Source organism: Opisthocomus hoazin, chromosome 3 (assembly GCF_030867145.1).
Source record: "Opisthocomus hoazin isolate bOpiHoa1 chromosome 3, bOpiHoa1.hap1, whole genome shotgun sequence".
Taxonomy (NCBI): domain Eukaryota; kingdom Metazoa; phylum Chordata; class Aves; order Opisthocomiformes; family Opisthocomidae; genus Opisthocomus; species Opisthocomus hoazin.
This window is the reverse complement of record NC_134416.1, coordinates 69,523,305-69,541,734: the sequence shown is the minus strand read 5'-3', so window position 1 is coordinate 69,541,734 and position 18,430 is coordinate 69,523,305. Positions and strand designations below refer to the sequence as shown.

General features: G+C 44.7%; 2 protein-coding genes across 2 annotated transcripts; one reads left to right on the top strand and one right to left on the bottom strand.

Annotated features, from left to right (window-relative positions):
• Positions 1 to 1,856: 1,856 nt before the first annotated feature.
• On the bottom strand, positions 1,857 to 9,796 carry ACOT13 (acyl-CoA thioesterase 13). Its single transcript, XM_075416596.1, has 3 exons — positions 9,653 to 9,796; positions 5,934 to 6,118; positions 1,857 to 2,580 (listed from the first exon to the last, which is right to left on the bottom strand). Exons 1-3 carry the CDS (start codon positions 9,731 to 9,733, stop codon positions 2,424 to 2,426), a joined length of 423 nt encoding a protein of 140 aa, XP_075272711.1. The 5' UTR covers positions 9,734 to 9,796; the 3' UTR covers positions 1,857 to 2,423.
• Positions 9,797 to 9,833: 37 nt separating this feature from the next.
• TDP2 (tyrosyl-DNA phosphodiesterase 2) lies at positions 9,834 to 18,149 on the top strand. Its single transcript, XM_075416595.1, has 7 exons — positions 9,834 to 10,100; positions 10,177 to 10,274; positions 13,922 to 14,089; positions 15,426 to 15,517; positions 15,985 to 16,103; positions 16,489 to 16,659; positions 17,496 to 18,149. Exons 1-7 carry the CDS (start codon positions 9,867 to 9,869, stop codon positions 17,775 to 17,777), a joined length of 1,164 nt encoding a protein of 387 aa, XP_075272710.1. The 5' UTR covers positions 9,834 to 9,866; the 3' UTR covers positions 17,778 to 18,149.
• The last annotated feature ends 281 nt before the right edge of the window (positions 18,150 to 18,430 follow it).

Sequence of the window (18,430 nt, the reverse complement as noted above, 5' to 3'; positions counted from 1 at the left end):
GGCAGCACTAAAATACCGTGTTGAATAGAGTGTTATAATTGAGAAGTTCACTTGTTACTTCAGGAAAGGTTTTTTCTGTTTCCCCCTGAGCCTGCAACAGCCCCTGCCAGGCTCCAAGGGGAACAGGAGGATACTGTTGCTTCCATGTTGCTGCTTTTCAATTGTAATCATGTAGATAGGATGAATGCCAAGTGATAGAATGAGACCACTTAACCATGGTCGGTTCCTGAGGCAGCCAGCTTTGATGGAGTCGATGCTAAGCGATGTTAAGCTGCAGTGGGACAGTCACACAAGGACAGAGTTGCCCCCGCACACAGAGCTGAGGGCATTCTGCATCTTTGGGCACATTGAATCTGGTACCTCTTTCATTGTCATCCTCTGCCTTTTATTTCAGATAATAATCAAGATCACTCCTGTGCTTCCATGAGGGGGTGGGTTTGTAGTAGTTGGGGGAGTGGTTTTAATCCTCACTTCTATTTCTTTCACCTCTTGCACTCTACTACATGGGTAACCTCTGGAAGAAAACCGGTAAACTGATGAACAAAAAAAATGATGATTGGAGATGGCAGAACAGCAATTGCTAAACCCACTAGGTGTGCCTACATGCCAATGGATCCTCTCTGCTCATCCTAGTAACTGTGTAGGAGCTAGAGATGCTGAAGACTCATAATTGATCTCTAGGCAGAGGAAGCTGTAAAGTGAGAAACAACTTAATACAGCAAAGCATATAACTCTGCTGAGCAAAAAATTTAGAACAAAAAAGGTTGCTCCTGTAGTATCTTGACAGAACTGCCTTAGCGAAGCATTGTGTTTCTATAGATGGGATCTGGGGATGATTCTGAGCATGAGTGCAAGCACTGAGGGGAAAAATCATTACGAATGCACTGCTGAAGAGAAGATGCTACTATTAAAAGTTCAACTAGCCACAGGCACGTAAGCCACGTACACTTCTGAGGCAGCCTCAGAGAAAAAGCTTTTATTGTGAATGCATATACCATGAACAACTGTTCTAAACTTGCAGCAAAAAATACACGCTGATAGCCTGAGCCCACTGTAGGTTTTTGTTGGTTTTTTTTTTTTTTTTTAAGAGAACTTCCATTGAAGTGTAAGTTCTCAGCTACATCACTTGTTTGAAAGTCATTTTGGAAAGATTTCTGATGTATTAGTTAACTTGTTCAACTTCAAATTGAGTATCAGTCTGCATGAACAATTACTTAACCCATTTAAAATTAATTCTTTAGCTTTAGGAATGCAGAAAAAAGCCCCAAATGAGCATTTAACCATAAAACTCAAATCACTGAAGACAATGAGTGAACTTCCATGATCAAAAGAATTACACGTGCCCTTTACTAGCGTAGATTAACTTTTCCAGCTTCCTTTACAGAAGATAAACTGCAGTTTGTGTAAACTTATACTGCATATGCAGTATTGCTGTTTTTGTTACTGCGTGATAGCCTTGCCAAGGATCGTTTGTCATGTTTGAAGAAAGCAGTTAAACCTGTCCACAACAGTGCATGAGGAGACACGTCCTCAGCTGGTGAACAGCAGCTCAACTCTACCACATCCAGCCCAAGTCAGACGATCTGTAGCCTTAGCCTGACAAAAGGCTCACCAAATTTATTTTGATACATCTCTAACGCTCAGCTGATGATTTTTAAACAAATACAGTCAGAACTTCAGGTAGGTAGAGGTGAAAAGCCCCAATGATATAACTGCATTTTCCCATTCAGGAATCACAGGGAGATGATAATGAAATCCCAGGTGAATTTGCGTACAAGGGTTCCACCACGCCCTTTCCCAGCCACTCCACGCTGGCAAGGTTTTACTCAGTGCAAAGAGATTACAAAACTATTAAATAATCTTTAAAAAGGCAGTTTCAGAAAGCTTTATTGAATACTTATGGATTTGTTACAGCATCAGTAAATTACATTTTCTGTTAGCCTGCTTTACACCTTCAAACCCGTTCCACAGTATGTTACAGGAGCTCTGTACTACCACCTGACAGAAGAAGGAGTTGTCAGCATTTATACCATAGCCCGAATGCGACTGGGAAGGGCCTGCAGACAGGGTTGCTTTGTCACGTGATGACACCCCAGGCAAAGACGACAGAGATCTCTTACAATGCTGTCATGCTGGTAAACCATATGGCTGGTCCAAAGGCTCTCCCCTTCTGCTGTCTTGACCAAAATAAGCCAGATGCATCCCCATGCTATCACACTCTGTTGTTCATCCCAAAATAGGCACTAATTTTAGGCTCAGAGCAATTCTGGTGGTAATTAAGAAATTTGTTTATTCTGAGTGAGACAAGTGCACTTTATATCGCCTATCACAACTTTGTGCAGATGATGTCTTATTACACAATTGAGAAAACCATTCTATATGGGATTCTTAAGCCCAACATTATGGTTTTTCAAATTACTTTCTTAATTTCCTAGAAACTTTGTATGTCTGCCTTGTGCAACTAATTTTCCTGTTGCCTTATTTGTTAAATCCACGGTGGCAAATGCAATATTTCTTCCTTGCTTCAAAATCTGAGCTGTAATCAGTATCTCTTCTCCAATCTTAGCAGCAGAAGTGTATCTTCAATGAAGAACAGAATGAACAGGTAAGAGGCTGTACAGAGCACAAATCCAAGCATATTTCTGCATTTTAGATTATCATGAAGGGCATTAGCAAAAGTGAGTAATAAAGACACATCTCTCCCTAACTGCCTGTTTGTGAATCCCCACTGCTTAAAGTCCCCAAGTTCAGGACCTGCAGCAGTAATTCAGTATAACAGTTCTCTGAAAAAATGGAGGACAGAAAGAAACCCATTGGCTTGATTCTGAGGAACCAAGTTCCATCCCATTTTGGCATAGAAACAATTGGGTATCAAAGACTTCAGTTATAAGTTCAGCTCCAAGTCCTATTCCAGCCACTGCTGGCTCCCTACAGCCTTTCTAAACCAGTCTGGCTGGTTCAGCTGCAAAATGTCTCTGTTACAAAGGCTCCAGAAGGTCATTTCTGTATGGAACCGAAGCACAGGTTAACTGCTTCCCATACCCTGGTCAGAGAAAAGTCATGAAAATCTGGGAGGCCTTCAAACTTCCCAGATTTAATGCTGTTTCTGTTCATTAGATAACTCTTCGTTTCTATTCACTTGAGTAGGAGGGTGTGCTTTTCAAACACACTCTGAAGGGAATAGGAAGAAATTCCCCCACAAAAAGCCTGAAAAGAATTAGGAATAAGATCCAACCATGATCGGAGGTAAGTGAACACTACTCAAATGTTAGAATTACAGAAGAGGATGTATAATTGCTGGATATAAATCTTACTGAGGTAAATTTCATCAACCAGTCTATTTTTACACATGACACCATGTCAAAAGTACGTCAGTCATGCCTAATGCACAAGCCCCATGAGCTGACATAGGTCAGGGTTTCAGTCTTGGTTCACTCCCAGAAGCTGCTGCTGATCCTCTTGTGATTTATACAACAACAACAAAAGTTTATCTGTTTCTCTCTGCTCTTTCCATTACTGAAATAGCTTCCTCATGACAGCTTCTTAAAAAACTCCTTCCCAAAAAGGAAAAAGTTGTATTATAGCGATATTCAACATCTAATATCACTTGTTCAATGAAAGCAGTAGTCCGGGTTAAACAAAGCTATTAATATTGCTTCAGACAACGCTTCCTAAAGGTTATGCTACTCTACCATTTTGGACTACCTCTAGAGACAGCGCCTTTTCTCAGGGTTAGTGACTGCATCAGTGGACAGGGGAAGAGCTACGGATGCTGTCTATCTGGACTTCTGTAAGGCCTTTGACACGGTCCCCTACACCATCCTTCTCTCTAAACTGAAGAGATACAGATTTGATGGGTGGACTGTTCAGCAGATCAGGAATTGGTTGGGTGGTCACATCCAGAGGGTAGTGCTCAGCAGCTCAATGTCCAGAGATTGGTGACAAGTGGTGTCCCTCTGGGGTCCATATTGTGACCAGTACTGTTTAATATCTTCATCACTGACCTAGACAACGCGACTGAGTGCACCCTCAGCAAGTCTGCAGATGACACCAAGCTGAGTGGTGCAAATGACATGCCTGAGGGATGGGATGCCATCCAGAGGGACCTGGACAAGCTCGAGAAGTGTGCCTGCGTGAACCTCATGAGGTTCAACATGGCCAAGTGCAAGGTCCTGCACCTAGGTTGGGGCAACCCCCACTATCAATACAGGCTGGGGGATGAAGGGATTGAGAGCAGCCCTGCCGAGAAGGACCTGAGGGTGTTGGCTGATGAGAAGCTCAACATGAGTCACCAATGTGTGCTGGCAGCCCAGAAAGCCAACCGTATTCTGGGCCGCATCAAAAGTGGCGTGGCCAGCAGGTCAAGGGAGGGTATTCTGCCCCTCTGCTCTGGTGAGACCCCACCTGGAGTCCTGCACCCAGCTCTGGAGCCCTCAGCACAAGAAGGACATGGAGCTGTTGGAGCTAGTCCAGAGGAGGGCCACAAAAATGATCTGAGGGCTGGAGCACCTCTCCTATAGTGAAAGGCTGAGAGAGTTGGGGCTGTTCAGCCTGGAGAAGAGAAGGCTGCGGGGAGACCTGATTGCAGCCTTTCAGTACCTGAAGGGGGCCTGTAGAAAAGATGGGGACGGGCTTTTTAGCAAGGCCTGTAGTGACAGGACAAGGGGTAATGGTTTTAAACTAAAAGAGGGTAGATTCAGACTAGACATAAGGAAGAAGTTTTTTACAATGAGGATGGTGAAACACTAGAACAGGTTGCCCAGAGAGGTGGCAGATGTCCCATCCCTGGAAACATTCAAGGTCACGCTGGACGGGGCTCTGAGCAACCTGATCTCGTTGAAGATGTCCCTGCTCATTGCAAGGGGTTGGGCTGGATGACCTCTAAAGGTCCCTTCCAACCCAAAGCATTTTATGATTTTAGCCCTTGTGTAACTGGGTAGGCATACTTGATAGTGTAAATAATTCAGATGTTGGCCTCTTGTTATATTACTATAGGGAGAAAAACCATAATCATAGGAAAAATTCAGGTTTTCATTTCCAGTAACTTCCTGGTCGTTGCAGTGGTTAGTAGAAAGCTTAAACAGATGCCCCAGTCCCACCTACCCAAGTGAGAAATCAAGGGGTGCTGGGGGAGAAAGGAGGGAACCTGGTAAAGATACCCATTGCTCCCCACATACTTTTAAAACTTTTTTTTTTAAAGACAGTTTTGATGAGGAGTTCCTTTTCCAAGATTTTTTAATGGTCTGTATTAGTTATTCCAATTGGATTACTTTGGTTCCAATCAGTCATAATCTCTTCATCAAAAGTAATGAAGCAAAGCTGACAAGCTACAATAGCCCTATCAGAGAAGGTTTCAGAACAACTTTTAATTTTTTTTAAAAGACACCGTGCTTCAAATTTGCATTACAGAAAGAACTATTCTCAGTATAAAACTACCTTTAAATGACCTAGAGCAAAGGAATCTTCCTCCAGTGAGAAATTCTGATTCAATTCACTTGCTATGTGAGCATACAACAGCGCTAAACTGTTTCCTCTTTTAACATTTTATGGGTTTACAGAAAGCTGCTTACCCTAGATTTTGGTGTTTGAGGACACAATCTAACATATCTTCACAAGTGAAGACAGAAGCTGAGCCGATTTCATAAGACTAAAATTTACCACACTATGAACATCCCTTTACGTTCTATGATGAATGGGTACTGTCTCTTAAACACATATAACAAATAAAACCTTACAAAAGTCCAGCCACTCGAATTTTGCAACTAAATGGCAATATCCCCAAATACAATCACCCTTTACTTTACCAAAACAAGCAAAGAAGACACCTTTTTTAAGTGGGTACTACAGCACAGAAATGACATACAACAGAGTCAATACCGTGTTAGTGGAAGAACAGTTAGCATGTTTGGGTAAGCATGGTGGATGATACCTACGTGATGTTCATGTCCACACTGACGCCGGGCACTGCTCTTTCGGTGTGCAGCAACGCTGCTGTTGACACCACATCCACAAGTGTGGCTGTCAAACCTCCATGCAATGTGCCACCTCTGTTTGTATGCTCCTCCTCTACTTTCATTTCACAAACAATTTTTCCAGGAGTTGCAGAAATAAGTTTCACCTGTACAACCAAAAAAGGAATAAGAAGCTTACTGACAACAGTACCAACACCCAATACCGCCCTGAATCAAACTGAAAGTAAATCTTGTTTAATTCTGGACTTATGAGACAAATTAGAAGATGGAAAATACAGTAATTCAACTGTCACATTAGGTATTTCCATAAATTTTGAGGAGAAGATTGTTGCCTTAGAAAACTTTGTATATCTAGTGCAGATAAATATTTAAACTGACAGCTTCACAAAACTTCAGTACTCACTATGCTCTCAGGAATTGCTTAGGAGACAACATTCTTCAACTTTACTTTTTCTTTAATCTGTGACTGAAAGCCAGATTAGAGGGAACACAAAACTGCTCTGACTATCTGTGTGTACCATAGTTGTGAAGGCATATTTGTTAGCTCACAAAGTGGAAACCAGTGGAAACCACATTAATCGTTAATCATTATACTAGAGCAACCTCAGTAAAAATCAGTATTTTGAAATGAGCACTGGAAATGCTAATCAGATTGGCCTCCCTAACTGAAATCGATACTCCTGGGTAGAAGTATCCAAGGCTGTATCACACTGTATTACAGCAGTGTGACTTGCACAGGCACTTTTATTCCAGCCCACAGGTGTTAAACAGAAAAATGACAGCGCATCTACGGTACCATGCTTCCCCCTGTAACCAACACAAGAAGCTGGATATCTGAGACCAAGAAGTTACTGCACTTCAGTCTTTTAAAATCCTTTTTTCAAGTTTCTTCAGTTAGTAGCACTACATTCAAAACCTGAAACACAATAAAAATCCAAAAGCAGATGCAAAACTAGGACAAGTTCAGCATATATATTTACACCTGCAACTAAGACTTCGAAATACCTTTAGACTGTCACAAGTGAAATGTAGGCATAATATTTATTATAATTCCTGCTAATTTTCTGAATTTTTTATACAAAGTGTTAAAAAAAACTTCATACGTTTCTATACCATATTGGCTGAGCTGACAAATCTTTTTAATCTTAAAAGGAATTAAGATTGAAATCTCTCCAGTTTCACTATTGCTTATTTATAATGCAGTGTAAGAGCTCAGTTTTGGCCAGTGTCCCTTTCTGATAGGCCAAAGTCTATCCGAATTTTGCAGAGAAATGACAGTAAGATAAATGAAGATTTAGTACACAGTCCACCTACAAATGGAGAAAGCTGGAATTAAGCAGCAGGGAAATCACTGAGGCAGTGCCCTGACATAAAAATAGCACCATGATCAACAAAAATCCCAAGTGCCAAGCCAGGTGTGCTGGGCTGCGCTGACTGCAGGCCCAAGTTTCCCACAGAACTTCTCATGAGGACTTTACTGATACTTGCCACCGGGAGCAGATGGCTTCCACTCCCATCAGGGAGTGCTCCAATCCGTCAGCCAGGCACGGAAAGCATCTGCTTTCATTTGCGGTTGCTCTGATCTGGCACTAGCTGCCTGCTCTCCTTGACGAAAATAGTTCAGTATTTGAACGCTTCCAGGCCTTGCACAGCCGGAGCTGCAGGTTCGTACTGCTCCAGCCCTCCTGTGCCTGTCCTCCCACACGCCTGTCCCAGCGAGCGGCATGCTGGTTTGGCTTCCAGCCGCTACTGTGACGCGCTGCTGCTTTGGAGAAAAGGCTTTCAGACCTGCAGTCGTGAAGCCCGACGTACATACCGCATTGGAATTCAACCAGAAACTAAGTTTGAGGCTGGAGCTGAAAAGTTTCAGACTAAAATCTGCCTTCTCCAGAAGAAGAAAAAATCTTGAGTCATATTTAGCTCTGGTAAGAAAGGCTTCAGGTATCTCCCAGAACAGCAGATATTTGAAATGAAAACAAAACTGTACTTTTATTGTTATTACAATTATGCTCATAGCATCATTCTAGAAGAACACGGCAGAAAAAGGCCAGAAAGTTTCCACAGAGACGTAAGGAGCCTGTCTCCCAAGACTCACTTTAGGCCAAGGAACTTTACGAACTCAAATACTGCATTTATTCTCCTCTTAACAGGATTTTAAGGTGAGTAAGTTTATCACGGTGAAGAGCTGACTAAGAAGTAGTTGGACTCTTACAAATCAATGAGCATCTTAAACTTGAAGCTTTGCACTTCTCATACACAAGACCAAAATGTTTTGGGGAAACAAAACAGTAAGAGTTGCTTTGCAAATAGTTACTTTCTATTAACTGTATCAGATGATGGAGTTGTCAATGAAAGCACTGCTTCCGATACCAGGTTTGCTCCTCTACAGTACAAAACACGCAAATTTTGACATGGTTTGTCTTCTTAAATACATTCATTGCATCTCTCCACGTCGTGGTTATGCAAATAAATAGCAATCAAATGCATGCAAGATTTAATGAGAGCACTGAAACTGCTTCACAGTAGCTCAAGAACACATCAGCTGCACTACCACACGCTACGATATATTCCATGACACAGCTAACCTTCACTTTTCTGGATCGTAAAAGACAGCACTACACGAGAGCCGGAGCTGGGCTTGTTCAGCCTGAAAAAGAGAAGGCTGAGAGGGGACCTTATAAATGCCTATAAATACCTTAAGGGTGGGTGTCAGGAGGACAGGGCCAGACTCTCTTCAGTGGTGCCCAATGACAGGACAAGGGGCAATGGGCACAAACTGAAACACAGGAAGTTCCATCTGAACATGAGGAAGAACTTCTTCCCTCTGAGGGTGACGGAGCACTGGAACAGGCTGCCCAGAGGGGTTGTGGAGTCTCCTTCTCTGGAGATATTCAAGACCCGCCTGGACAAGGTCCTGTGCAGCCTGCTGTAGGTGACCCTGCTTTGGCAGGGGGGTTGGACTAGATGACCCACAGAGGTCCCTTCCAACCCCTACAGTCCTGTGACTGCTTTACACAGGGCCTTGTCAGGAACTCACAGAGCCCTGAAGTGCTTGTGTTTTCAGTCTGGCTCCAAGGCAAAGCATAAGAGGTTACCGCGAGCTACGTTTTTAATTTTTAACCAGAGAAGAGTAACAGTTTGTTTCACAATCTCACAGTCCTGAAAGTTCGCTGGGTCACAGGCTCTCCACAGGGACGAGCGCGAGTTACTCAGTAACCCACGGAGAGCCGCTCGGCACGGCCCCTGCCTCCAGCGAGGCACCGGAGGGCAGCCCCGGTACTCCAGTTATTTAATAACGACCGTGTTTTCCCCCGCGCATTACCGCCACGGCCTGTCGGGAGACCCCGAATCCCTGGAAAACGGCGGCAGGGGCAGGCCCGCACCACCGGCCGCCGGGCTCCGGCCAGCCCACCGCAGGCCTCGGCCTCCGCCCGCTCCGGCGGCCCCGCCGCCGCCGCCCACCCAGGGGGGGACCGGCCCGAGGCGGCCGCTGCCCCGCCAGGACGGCCCGGCTTCTCCGGAGCTCGGCCGCGGCTGCAGACCTGCCTGAGGCAACGCGCCTGGCCCCGGCTCGGCCCTGCGCCCGGCGAAGCGAGGGGAGCAGCCGGCGGGCGCAGGGGCGGCCCGGGCGAACCGCCGCCCCCCCCGCCAGAGCACCCCGCCCGCGCGCCCGCCCGTACCTTGCGCAGCACCCGGTCGAAGCACTGCGACTCCACCATGTACTTCATGGCCTCCCTCAGGCTCTCCATCGTCAGCCCCATGCTGCCCGACCCGCCGACCGCTCACCGCCACCCGCCTGCCCGTCCGCCCGCCCGCCCGCGCCCCGGAACGGCAACCGTGGCGGGCGGGGCTTCCCCCCGGCTTCCGTCCGCAGCGCTGCGCCGAGGGGCGGCCATGGAGGCGGAGGGGCGGCGGGAGGAGAGCGAGGCGGAGCTGTGCCCGCAGGTAGGGGAGCCGCCGCCGCCCCCTGAGGAAGAGGAGGAGGAGGAAGAGGAGGAGGAGGAGGCGGCGGCGGCGTTGCACCTGGCCAAGCGGAGGAGGGTGCTGTGCTCCGAGTTCGCCGCCATCACCCGCAGCGACGCGGCGGTGGCGCGCACCTTCCTGGCCGGCAGCGGCTGGCACATGGAGGTACGGGCAGGGGGGCGGCGGGGCTGCCCCGGCGGCGGCGGCGGCCCCCTCCCTGCCACCGGCCTCTGTGTTTCAGAGGGCGCTGAACGCCTATTTCGAGCCGCCGCTGGAGACGGAGGAGGAGGAGGCGGCGGCGGGCGGGGTGCCGCCGTCCCGCACGGCGCCCGGCAGCTGGTAGGTGACCCCCGGGGCGGAGCGGGGATCCCGCCGCGTGTGCCAGGCTGCCCCCTCCGAAGGGAACGGCCGCTCCCGGGGCCGGGCTGCCCCCTCCCGTCTGGGGGCTGCGGCCCCGTCCCCCCGGGCCGGCAGGCTGTGGGCCTGCTGGGGAGTCTTCCAACCTTAATAGTTCTACAACACCTCCAAGATCATCAAGTCCAACCGTCAACCCGTCGCCACCATGTCTGCTAAACCATGTCCCAGAGGGCCACATCTACATGTTTTTTGAACACCTCCAGGGATGGTGACTCCACCACTGCCCTGGGCAGCCTGTTCCAATGCCTGACTACTCTCTCAGTAAAGAAATTTTTCCTAATATCCAATCTAAACCTCCCCTGATGGAACTGAGGCCATTGCCTCTTGTCCTATCACTGGTTACCTGGGAGAAGAGACCAACACCTGCCTCACTACAACCTCCTTCCAGGTAGCTGTAGAGAGCAATAAGGTCCCCCCTCAGCCTCCTCTCCTCCAGACTAAACAGCCCCAGCTCCCTCAGCCGCTCCCCATAAGACTTGTTCTCTAGACCCCTCACCAGCCTTTTTGCTCTTCTCTGGACACGCTCCAGCACCTCAATGTTCTTGTATGGAGGGGCCCAAAACTGAACACAGTACTCGAGGTGTGGCCTCACCAGTGCTGAGTACAGAGGCACGATCACCTCCCTATTCCAGCTGGCCACACCATTCCTGAGACAAGCCAGGATGCCGTTGGCCTTCTTGGCCACCTGGGCACACTGCTGGCTCATGTTCAGCCGGCTGTTGACCAGCACCCCCAGGTCCTTTTCCACCAGGCAGCTTTCCAGCCACTCCTCCCCAAGCCTGCAGCGTTGCCTGGGGTTGTTGTGACCCCAGTGCAGGACCCGGCACTTGGCCTTGTTGAACCTCATACAGTTGGCCTCGGCCCATCGATCCAGCCTGTCCAGGTCCCTCTGCAGAGTCTTCCTACCCTCGAGCAGATCAACACTCCTGCCCAACTTGGTGTCATCTGCAAACTTCCTGAGGGAGCACTCAATCCCCTCATCCAGATCATTGATAAAGATGTTAAACAAGAAAGGCCCAAAACTGAGCCATGGGGAACACCACTCATGACCAGCAGCTGGCTGGATTTAACTCCATTCACCACCACTCTCTGTGCTCGACCATTCAGCCAGTTCTTTATGCAGCCTCCCATCCAAACTCTGGGCAGCTACTTTCTCCAGGAGGATGCTGTGGGGAACAGTGTCAAAGGCCTTACTAAAGTTCAGGTAGATGGCATCCACAGCCTTTCCCTCGTCCACTAAATGAGTGACCTGGTCATAGAATGAGATCAGGTTGCTGAAGCAGGATTTGCCTTTCATGAACCCATGCTGGCTGGGCCTGATCCCCTGGTCGTTTTCTCTTCACGGACTCATCTTGTGCAGATTTTACTGTGCACACACACGTTTGTGTATGTGTAAACTGTGTATGTGTATCACCTACCAGGTGTATGTATGTTTGTATTTCTGTAAGTAAAACTGACATTCGCGTGCCTTGCTGAATGCACCTGTGGAAGTCAGGATCTGAGAGCTGTGCCTCAGACACGCTGGCTGTCTCACAGCGTGCCCACAGGACACACCAAGGGTGTTGAGCCGTGCATGGAATTGAACTTTTACAGGTCCCTGCCATTCGTGTAGATTTGTTATAGACTCACATATTATGTAGAAGAGCCCTTATGATCTTTATAGTTAAGAGTAAGCTGTATTTGATGACAGTGTACCTGTTTTTGCTTGATATGTATGTATGAAAAAATGCAAGCCTACTGAACATTAGTGTTGGGCTCTAGGTAGTCCATGACGAGTCAGAATACATCTGTATCAATCTGGCAGCACTATTTTCTTTTCCATCCTCTGTCAGCCTTCACACTGTGGGTTCTGTCCTGAGCTGTTGTGTGCAAGGTTTGTTGGGAGGGAGGACTGTTTGAAGACCGCCCAGTCAGGGGAAGGTCCCTGCCGACCACACAGACTTTTGTGTTTCATCTCATAGTCCTTCAGGTTACAGTATAAATGTAAAAAGTCATCATGGAAATACTGGAGGCGTATACCACGTTATTTACCTGCTTAAATATCCCTTAGCTTGCTCTCCTTTATCTGCTTTTCTTTTTCTGTTCAGTTTGGATTACACTTGCATGGTAGCAGAATCTTGCATTGTTTGTGCAGCACCAAGTTTAAAACCAGTACTAAGTTCTAGGGAATAGATTTGGTTTGGTTCACGGCTTTGTTTTTGTGTGCGCATACAAACTCTGTGTTTAAAAACAAAATTCTGCTATCCCAACTTTGCCAAAATGCAGTTTGTCCAGTCTCAGCTATGGTGAGATTTAATATTTAATGTATTTTGTTACAGAATCTCCCTTTACTCAAGGAACTTACATTGTATCAGTGTGGTGTAACCCCGGTGGGCAGTACAGCTGCTTACTTCTCCCCAGCAGGATGGGGGAGAGAATTGGAAGGGTAAAAGCGTGAAAACTCATGGGTTGAGCTAAAGACAGTTTAAGAGGTAAAGCAAAAGCCGTGTGTGTGACCGAAGCAAACAAAGGAATTCATTCGCAGCTTCCCATCGGCAGGCAGGTGTCCAGCCATGTCCAGGAAAGCAGGGCTCCACCACATGTAATGGTTACCTGGGAAGTCAAATGCCGTAACCCTGAACGTTCCCCTTTCCCCCTCCTTTCCCCCAGCTCCCGGCCGTGTCCCCTCACAGCCTCCTGCCCACCCCAGCCCTCTCACTGGTGGGGCGATGGGAGAAGCAGGGAAGGCCTTGATGCTGTGTGAGCACTGCTCACAGCAGCTCACACATCCCTGTGTTATTATCAACACTGTTTTGGTCACAAGTCCAAAACACAGCACCATATGAGCTGCTATGAAGAAAATTAACTGCGTCCCAGCCAAAACCAGTACAACCATGTGTTAGCAGGTAGAGTCTGGTTCTCTTCAGCAACATTGTCCCCAAACAGTTACTGGACTGGGCTCTCAGACTTTGGCAGTGCTGTTTAGCCTTTTTCAGATCAGCAGGGTAGACGGGGCCTGTGTTTTTGAGGTGGAATTTGGGGTGAATATTCCCAAAGAAAAGGACTATCAATTTGTCACAGAGTGAATTTGCACATGTACCTCCCTGGGGGATTCAGCAATTGGAAGAATCCCAGGTATACTACAAAGATGGACACATAAAAGCAAATCCTGGCTGCAGTTATTTTTTCCTAATATGCTGTAAAGTGTTTGAAAAATTGATATACACAGTCTGTCTCTAGCATGGGAAAAGAATTTATTTACTCAAGTGCTTTGGATTACATTGGTCACCATCTGATTAGCTTGAATCAGAATGGTAAATGTTATCTTGTGTCTGTAAGGAGGAGGAAAACCCCCTTAACGTCACCTGTGTACTAAGGCTCTGTGTGACTGAGGTCTGTATGTTTTAGTTACTGCGCTTTTAAATTATCTTGCGATCAATCCGTGTTAACTTATTTGTTGGGAAAGTTTTAGATGGCCACCTGTAAGTTGTGACGGGTCTAAAGCATTTTCCTTTAGAAGATAAGGGAGGTAATTGCAGGAAGAATAGTATTATGCATGTTGAAAAACAAGTAAACTCTCTCCTCTTTAGTATTGACCTCACAGCAGATGCAACTACTAGTAATGCCAGTGTCAACAGTGCAGACTCGAGGCAACAAGAAGATGACAGCAGCTTCTCACTGATCACCTGGAACGTCGATGGGCTGGATCTAGGAAATCTAATAGAGCGAGCCAAAGGAATCTGTTCTTACCTGGCATTGTAAGTACAGCTTCATCTTTGTGTTGTCATGTACCCCCCTTTAAAGGAGAAAGCAAGCTGCGTGTTTTAGATGTGTACGAAATCTTTGTCCCCAAATTATCTTAACGTTAGATGCAAAGATACAATTGCTTCAGAAATCCTAAATAGCTGATATAGTGGTTGGCAGAGGTGTGAACCTATGCAGCATCCCAAAGGTTAAATATTTTGCAATGGCTACTTTAAAAAGCTTTTTTTGTAATGAACAGTATGTTTCAAGTTGCAGTCGTACATCAAGAGCATACTTCGTACTTCCACCCTGTGCATGAGAGAAGGGTAAAACTGCAAGAAATCTGTTTGTCTTGTTCCAGTAGTATGAATAACTTCATGCCAGAGCACACTTTTTGAAACTTCATGAAAAAAATCTTTTTTGCTATGTGAAAAGTGTCTCTCTTGCCATTACTGTTACTTGTCTGTCAAAAAAGAAAATGTGCAAGGTAAGATAAAAGCAATAGAATCTGTGGTTATGTTTTACAGTTCTACTAGTGGAAGCGCCCCCTGAATATATTTATGAGCAATTTTAACAATTACATAATTTGATTTATCTTAATACAGCAACTTATCAGTGTAAATTAAATTATTTAAAGAGGCAATAATTTAAGTTCATCTTAAAACTGCAGAAACCCCTTAACTAAATTAGTTTACACCTGATTTTGTTAATCCGGGGTGACAGTATTTTTCTTCTGGAAATGAGGCCTTAGGTTTGTCCTTCATCAGCTTAGAACAGGGCTGTAAAGCAGTGTAAAGTCATGTAAAGTCATGTCTAAATCAGCATTTTCAGGACTGCTGCCCCACAGGAACTGTTACTGATTGCACAGCTCTAAGAAATAAAAGAGCTTTTCGTTGATGAGACTGGAGAAAATGAATGGCGGGTTACCTGAGTTGGTCTGTTGTAAGGAAATGGGGTGGCGGCTGGAATCTCTTGGAGATCTTCGATGTTACAGAACATGTTCCAAAGTTGCTTTGCAGCTGCTTGAGTTGAATTCCTCGTGTGTGTAGTAAATGAAACCTATGCAAATGTGTGCAAGATCAAGGCATAAGGAAGTCATGCATATTATTACCATGTCAGTTCTGTGTCCATAATAACCATTGTTTCCTCCCTTTTAACAGTGGTGGTGTGTCTACATGGTACTAAATATGATGGAGAGAGTTTTTTCTTTTTAAAAAAGCAGTTTCTTACAAGATCTAGGAAGGCGAGGACAGGGTGCATGTGAAATCCCTGACCCTGTTCCATTTGGCCTCAGAGTGCAGCAATACTACCTTTTAGTAGTCAATTTAAAACTTGTCTTGCCGATTTCAGATACAGTCCGGATGTCGTGTTTTTACAAGAGGTCATCCCACCACACCTCTGTCTTCTACAGATGAGAGCAGGCAGTTACACTGTTATTCCAGGTAAGAAATAGCCCTCAGTTTCTAAAGACAGAAACTGGAAATAGTAAGTTCTATTTTATTTTGTCTCCCCTGCCAAAATCTCTGACCGTGTGTAGGAATGAAATAGGTAAAGTGAAGAAGGAAGCACTTAAGTTACTTTCTGTGTTTTGTTACCAGTATAATTTGATGCAAATTGTGCATCAAAGTTTGCTTGCCTGGTGGTTTTCTTTGTATTTTTTCTGCGTTTTGAAAGACTGATAGCAAGGATAGCCAAAGAAGTGCCATAGATAAGTGATTTCTTAAATATTTGCATTTAAAGAAGTCTGAAAAATTCACACCACTTTTATGAAACTTCTAACTATTGATTTTGTACATCTTACAAATTAACGTGATTCTCCCAGATCATCAAAAAGGTCTCTTTCAGAACCTTGACTTCTTTTTGGCACAGCAGAAGATATCCTTGGCTTTTCTTTCCCGTTCCTCTTTAGGTAACATAGATGGCTATTTCACTGCCATAATGTTGAAGAAATCAAGAGTGAAGCTACTGAAACATGAGATAATACCTTTTCCAACAACCTCCATGATGAGGAACCTTTTGGTTGTGCATGTGAGTGAGTCAGTATGTACTAAACAGATGTGTTTCTGGCTACAAAACAAAAAAATCCTAGGAAAGGCTGGGCTGGCTTTCCTTTATGACAGTCTCAAACAGCAGAAAAACTTCTCCAAGCATACAAACCCAGTTGCATTTGATTACTAACAAACTTAAATCTTGTATGTAAGTTACTGGCTATACTTCGTTTTCAAGTCTCATAACCTCTGAAAACAAAACTAAAAACCTGTTATCCTCCTGTAAGCTGCTTTTTTTTTTCAATTTAAAACTAAGATTAACCAGAGTTCTGTCATTTGGTAATTTATTTTGTGATTAGATTTTTGTCTTTGAACTTCTTATCATGGTGTGGGTGGCAACATTGTCTCTGTTTTTTCACACACAGGTGAGCATATCTGGCAATGAACTTTGCCTTATGACTTCTCATCTGGAGAGCACTAAAAATCACTCCAAGGAGCGTATTAAGCAACTACAAATAGTGTTCAACAAAATGCAGAAGGAGTCGGAGTCCACCACTGTTATATTTGGAGGGGATACAAACCTCAGAGACAGCGAGGTAAATAGAAATAAGCAGCCTCGTTATTTTGAGAAAGTATTCTGACAAACTCTTCTCAGGCTTTTCTGTTTTCTTTATGAGAAATGACCTGCTTAGGCGGAACAGAGATATGCAACATTTAGTCTTAAAAAGGAGAAGTGTGACTAAGTAGAAGCTGTGGCATTGCTGTGCTGAGGCATTGTTATAGCTGAGGTGATGTGTATGAAGAGCTCCCCCCAGTAACAAAATGCTTTATTGGCAATAGTTGTAGCTGAGAAGATGCAGAGGTAGTCAATGAAGTTTCGACTTCAAAAGCATCTTCTCATTTCGAGAAGGTGATCTTTACTTGCTCAACTTTGCAATTCTCAGAGAGCTAATGCTTGTAGAATCAATGAAGGAAGAGGGTGCTCTGGAGAGACAGATCTTGGGAGTTTAAAATTAATCCCCCATCATCCAGATGTTTAAAATTAGAAGTTGTTTTTGGCTGTTGATACTAAAAGTGGAATTTGTGCATTATTATTTAAAGTCAGTGTTTCATCTTTTCCTATCGTGAAATTCATTGCAGTGAACTGGAAAGATGTTGTTTGAGAGAATATGGTGTTGACCCCATACGTCAAAATTTCAGAGCTGAACATTTATTTTGTAACATGTTTTGAATTTGTAAAGTACTACAGGAATTGGTCATGCTTTAGAGTATCCTGAGAAATACCACAATTTAGAAACCTCTCCGATATCTTTGGTTTTAACAACTCAAGTTTTGCAGAAAAAAGTGAGACTGTGACAACTTAGTTCTGCTTTTGAAGGTAAAATTTGTGAATTCAGTATCTTGTGAATTCTTTCCCCCCTGCTACTTTCAGGTTACTAAACTAGGTAACCTACCCAACAACATTACTGACATCTGGGAGTTTTTGGGTAAACCTCAACACTGCCGCTATACTTGGGACACACACTCCAACACCAACCTGGATGCAGCGTACAAGTGCAAGATGAGGTTTGACCGCATTTACTTTCGGCCTGCAGCAGAAGGGGGACATATTGTTCCACGAAGTATGGACTTAATCGGATTGGAAAAACTAGACTGTGGCAGATTCCCTAGTGATCACTGGGGTCTTCTGTGTAACTTTGACGTGATATTATAAAAAAGTAAAAAGGCTGCCATTGTTAGTTTTTAGGTGATTTGTTCTTGTTTTTACAGAATTTTACCCTCTCAGTTTAAGTAGGGCGTATTTAAATTTTCAACCCTAACACATTCTCTGCTCTTGACTTGTGCTGGAATGGCTTCATTTCAAGCCAGTGTTGCCTTTTCCTCATTGTATGCATCTGTTCTTGAATGACATTTTTAAATATGTTTTTTTAACCATACGTGCAAATACAAAAACAAATTCTAGTTTTAAAATGGGAAGAGAAACCTGTAAATACAAACCATAAACATAATAGGTGGTTTAAAAGATCCTTTTATTTTGGCATGTATTATGATCTCCTAATAAATGCTTTTTTTTATTTTAAGAATACTTTTATTGTGCCTGCTTTGTTTCTTTTGTAACCATTTGCATCATCCTTTACAACCCTGTCTTCTGTAGGGTGTTTTGTATTAGCTTCTGAAGTTTGTGTTGCATGTACATACCCCTTCAGGCAAGACAGTAAAGGAGCTGAGGAAAGAATAACTAGATTTCCACAGAATAAGGGTTTTGTAAGTAAGAATTAAACAAATATTGAACAGATTTAAGAATGATATGTCTTCTATTCAAAAAGAAAAGGATATAGGCAGATGCATGAAAGCTGTTCACTTGGG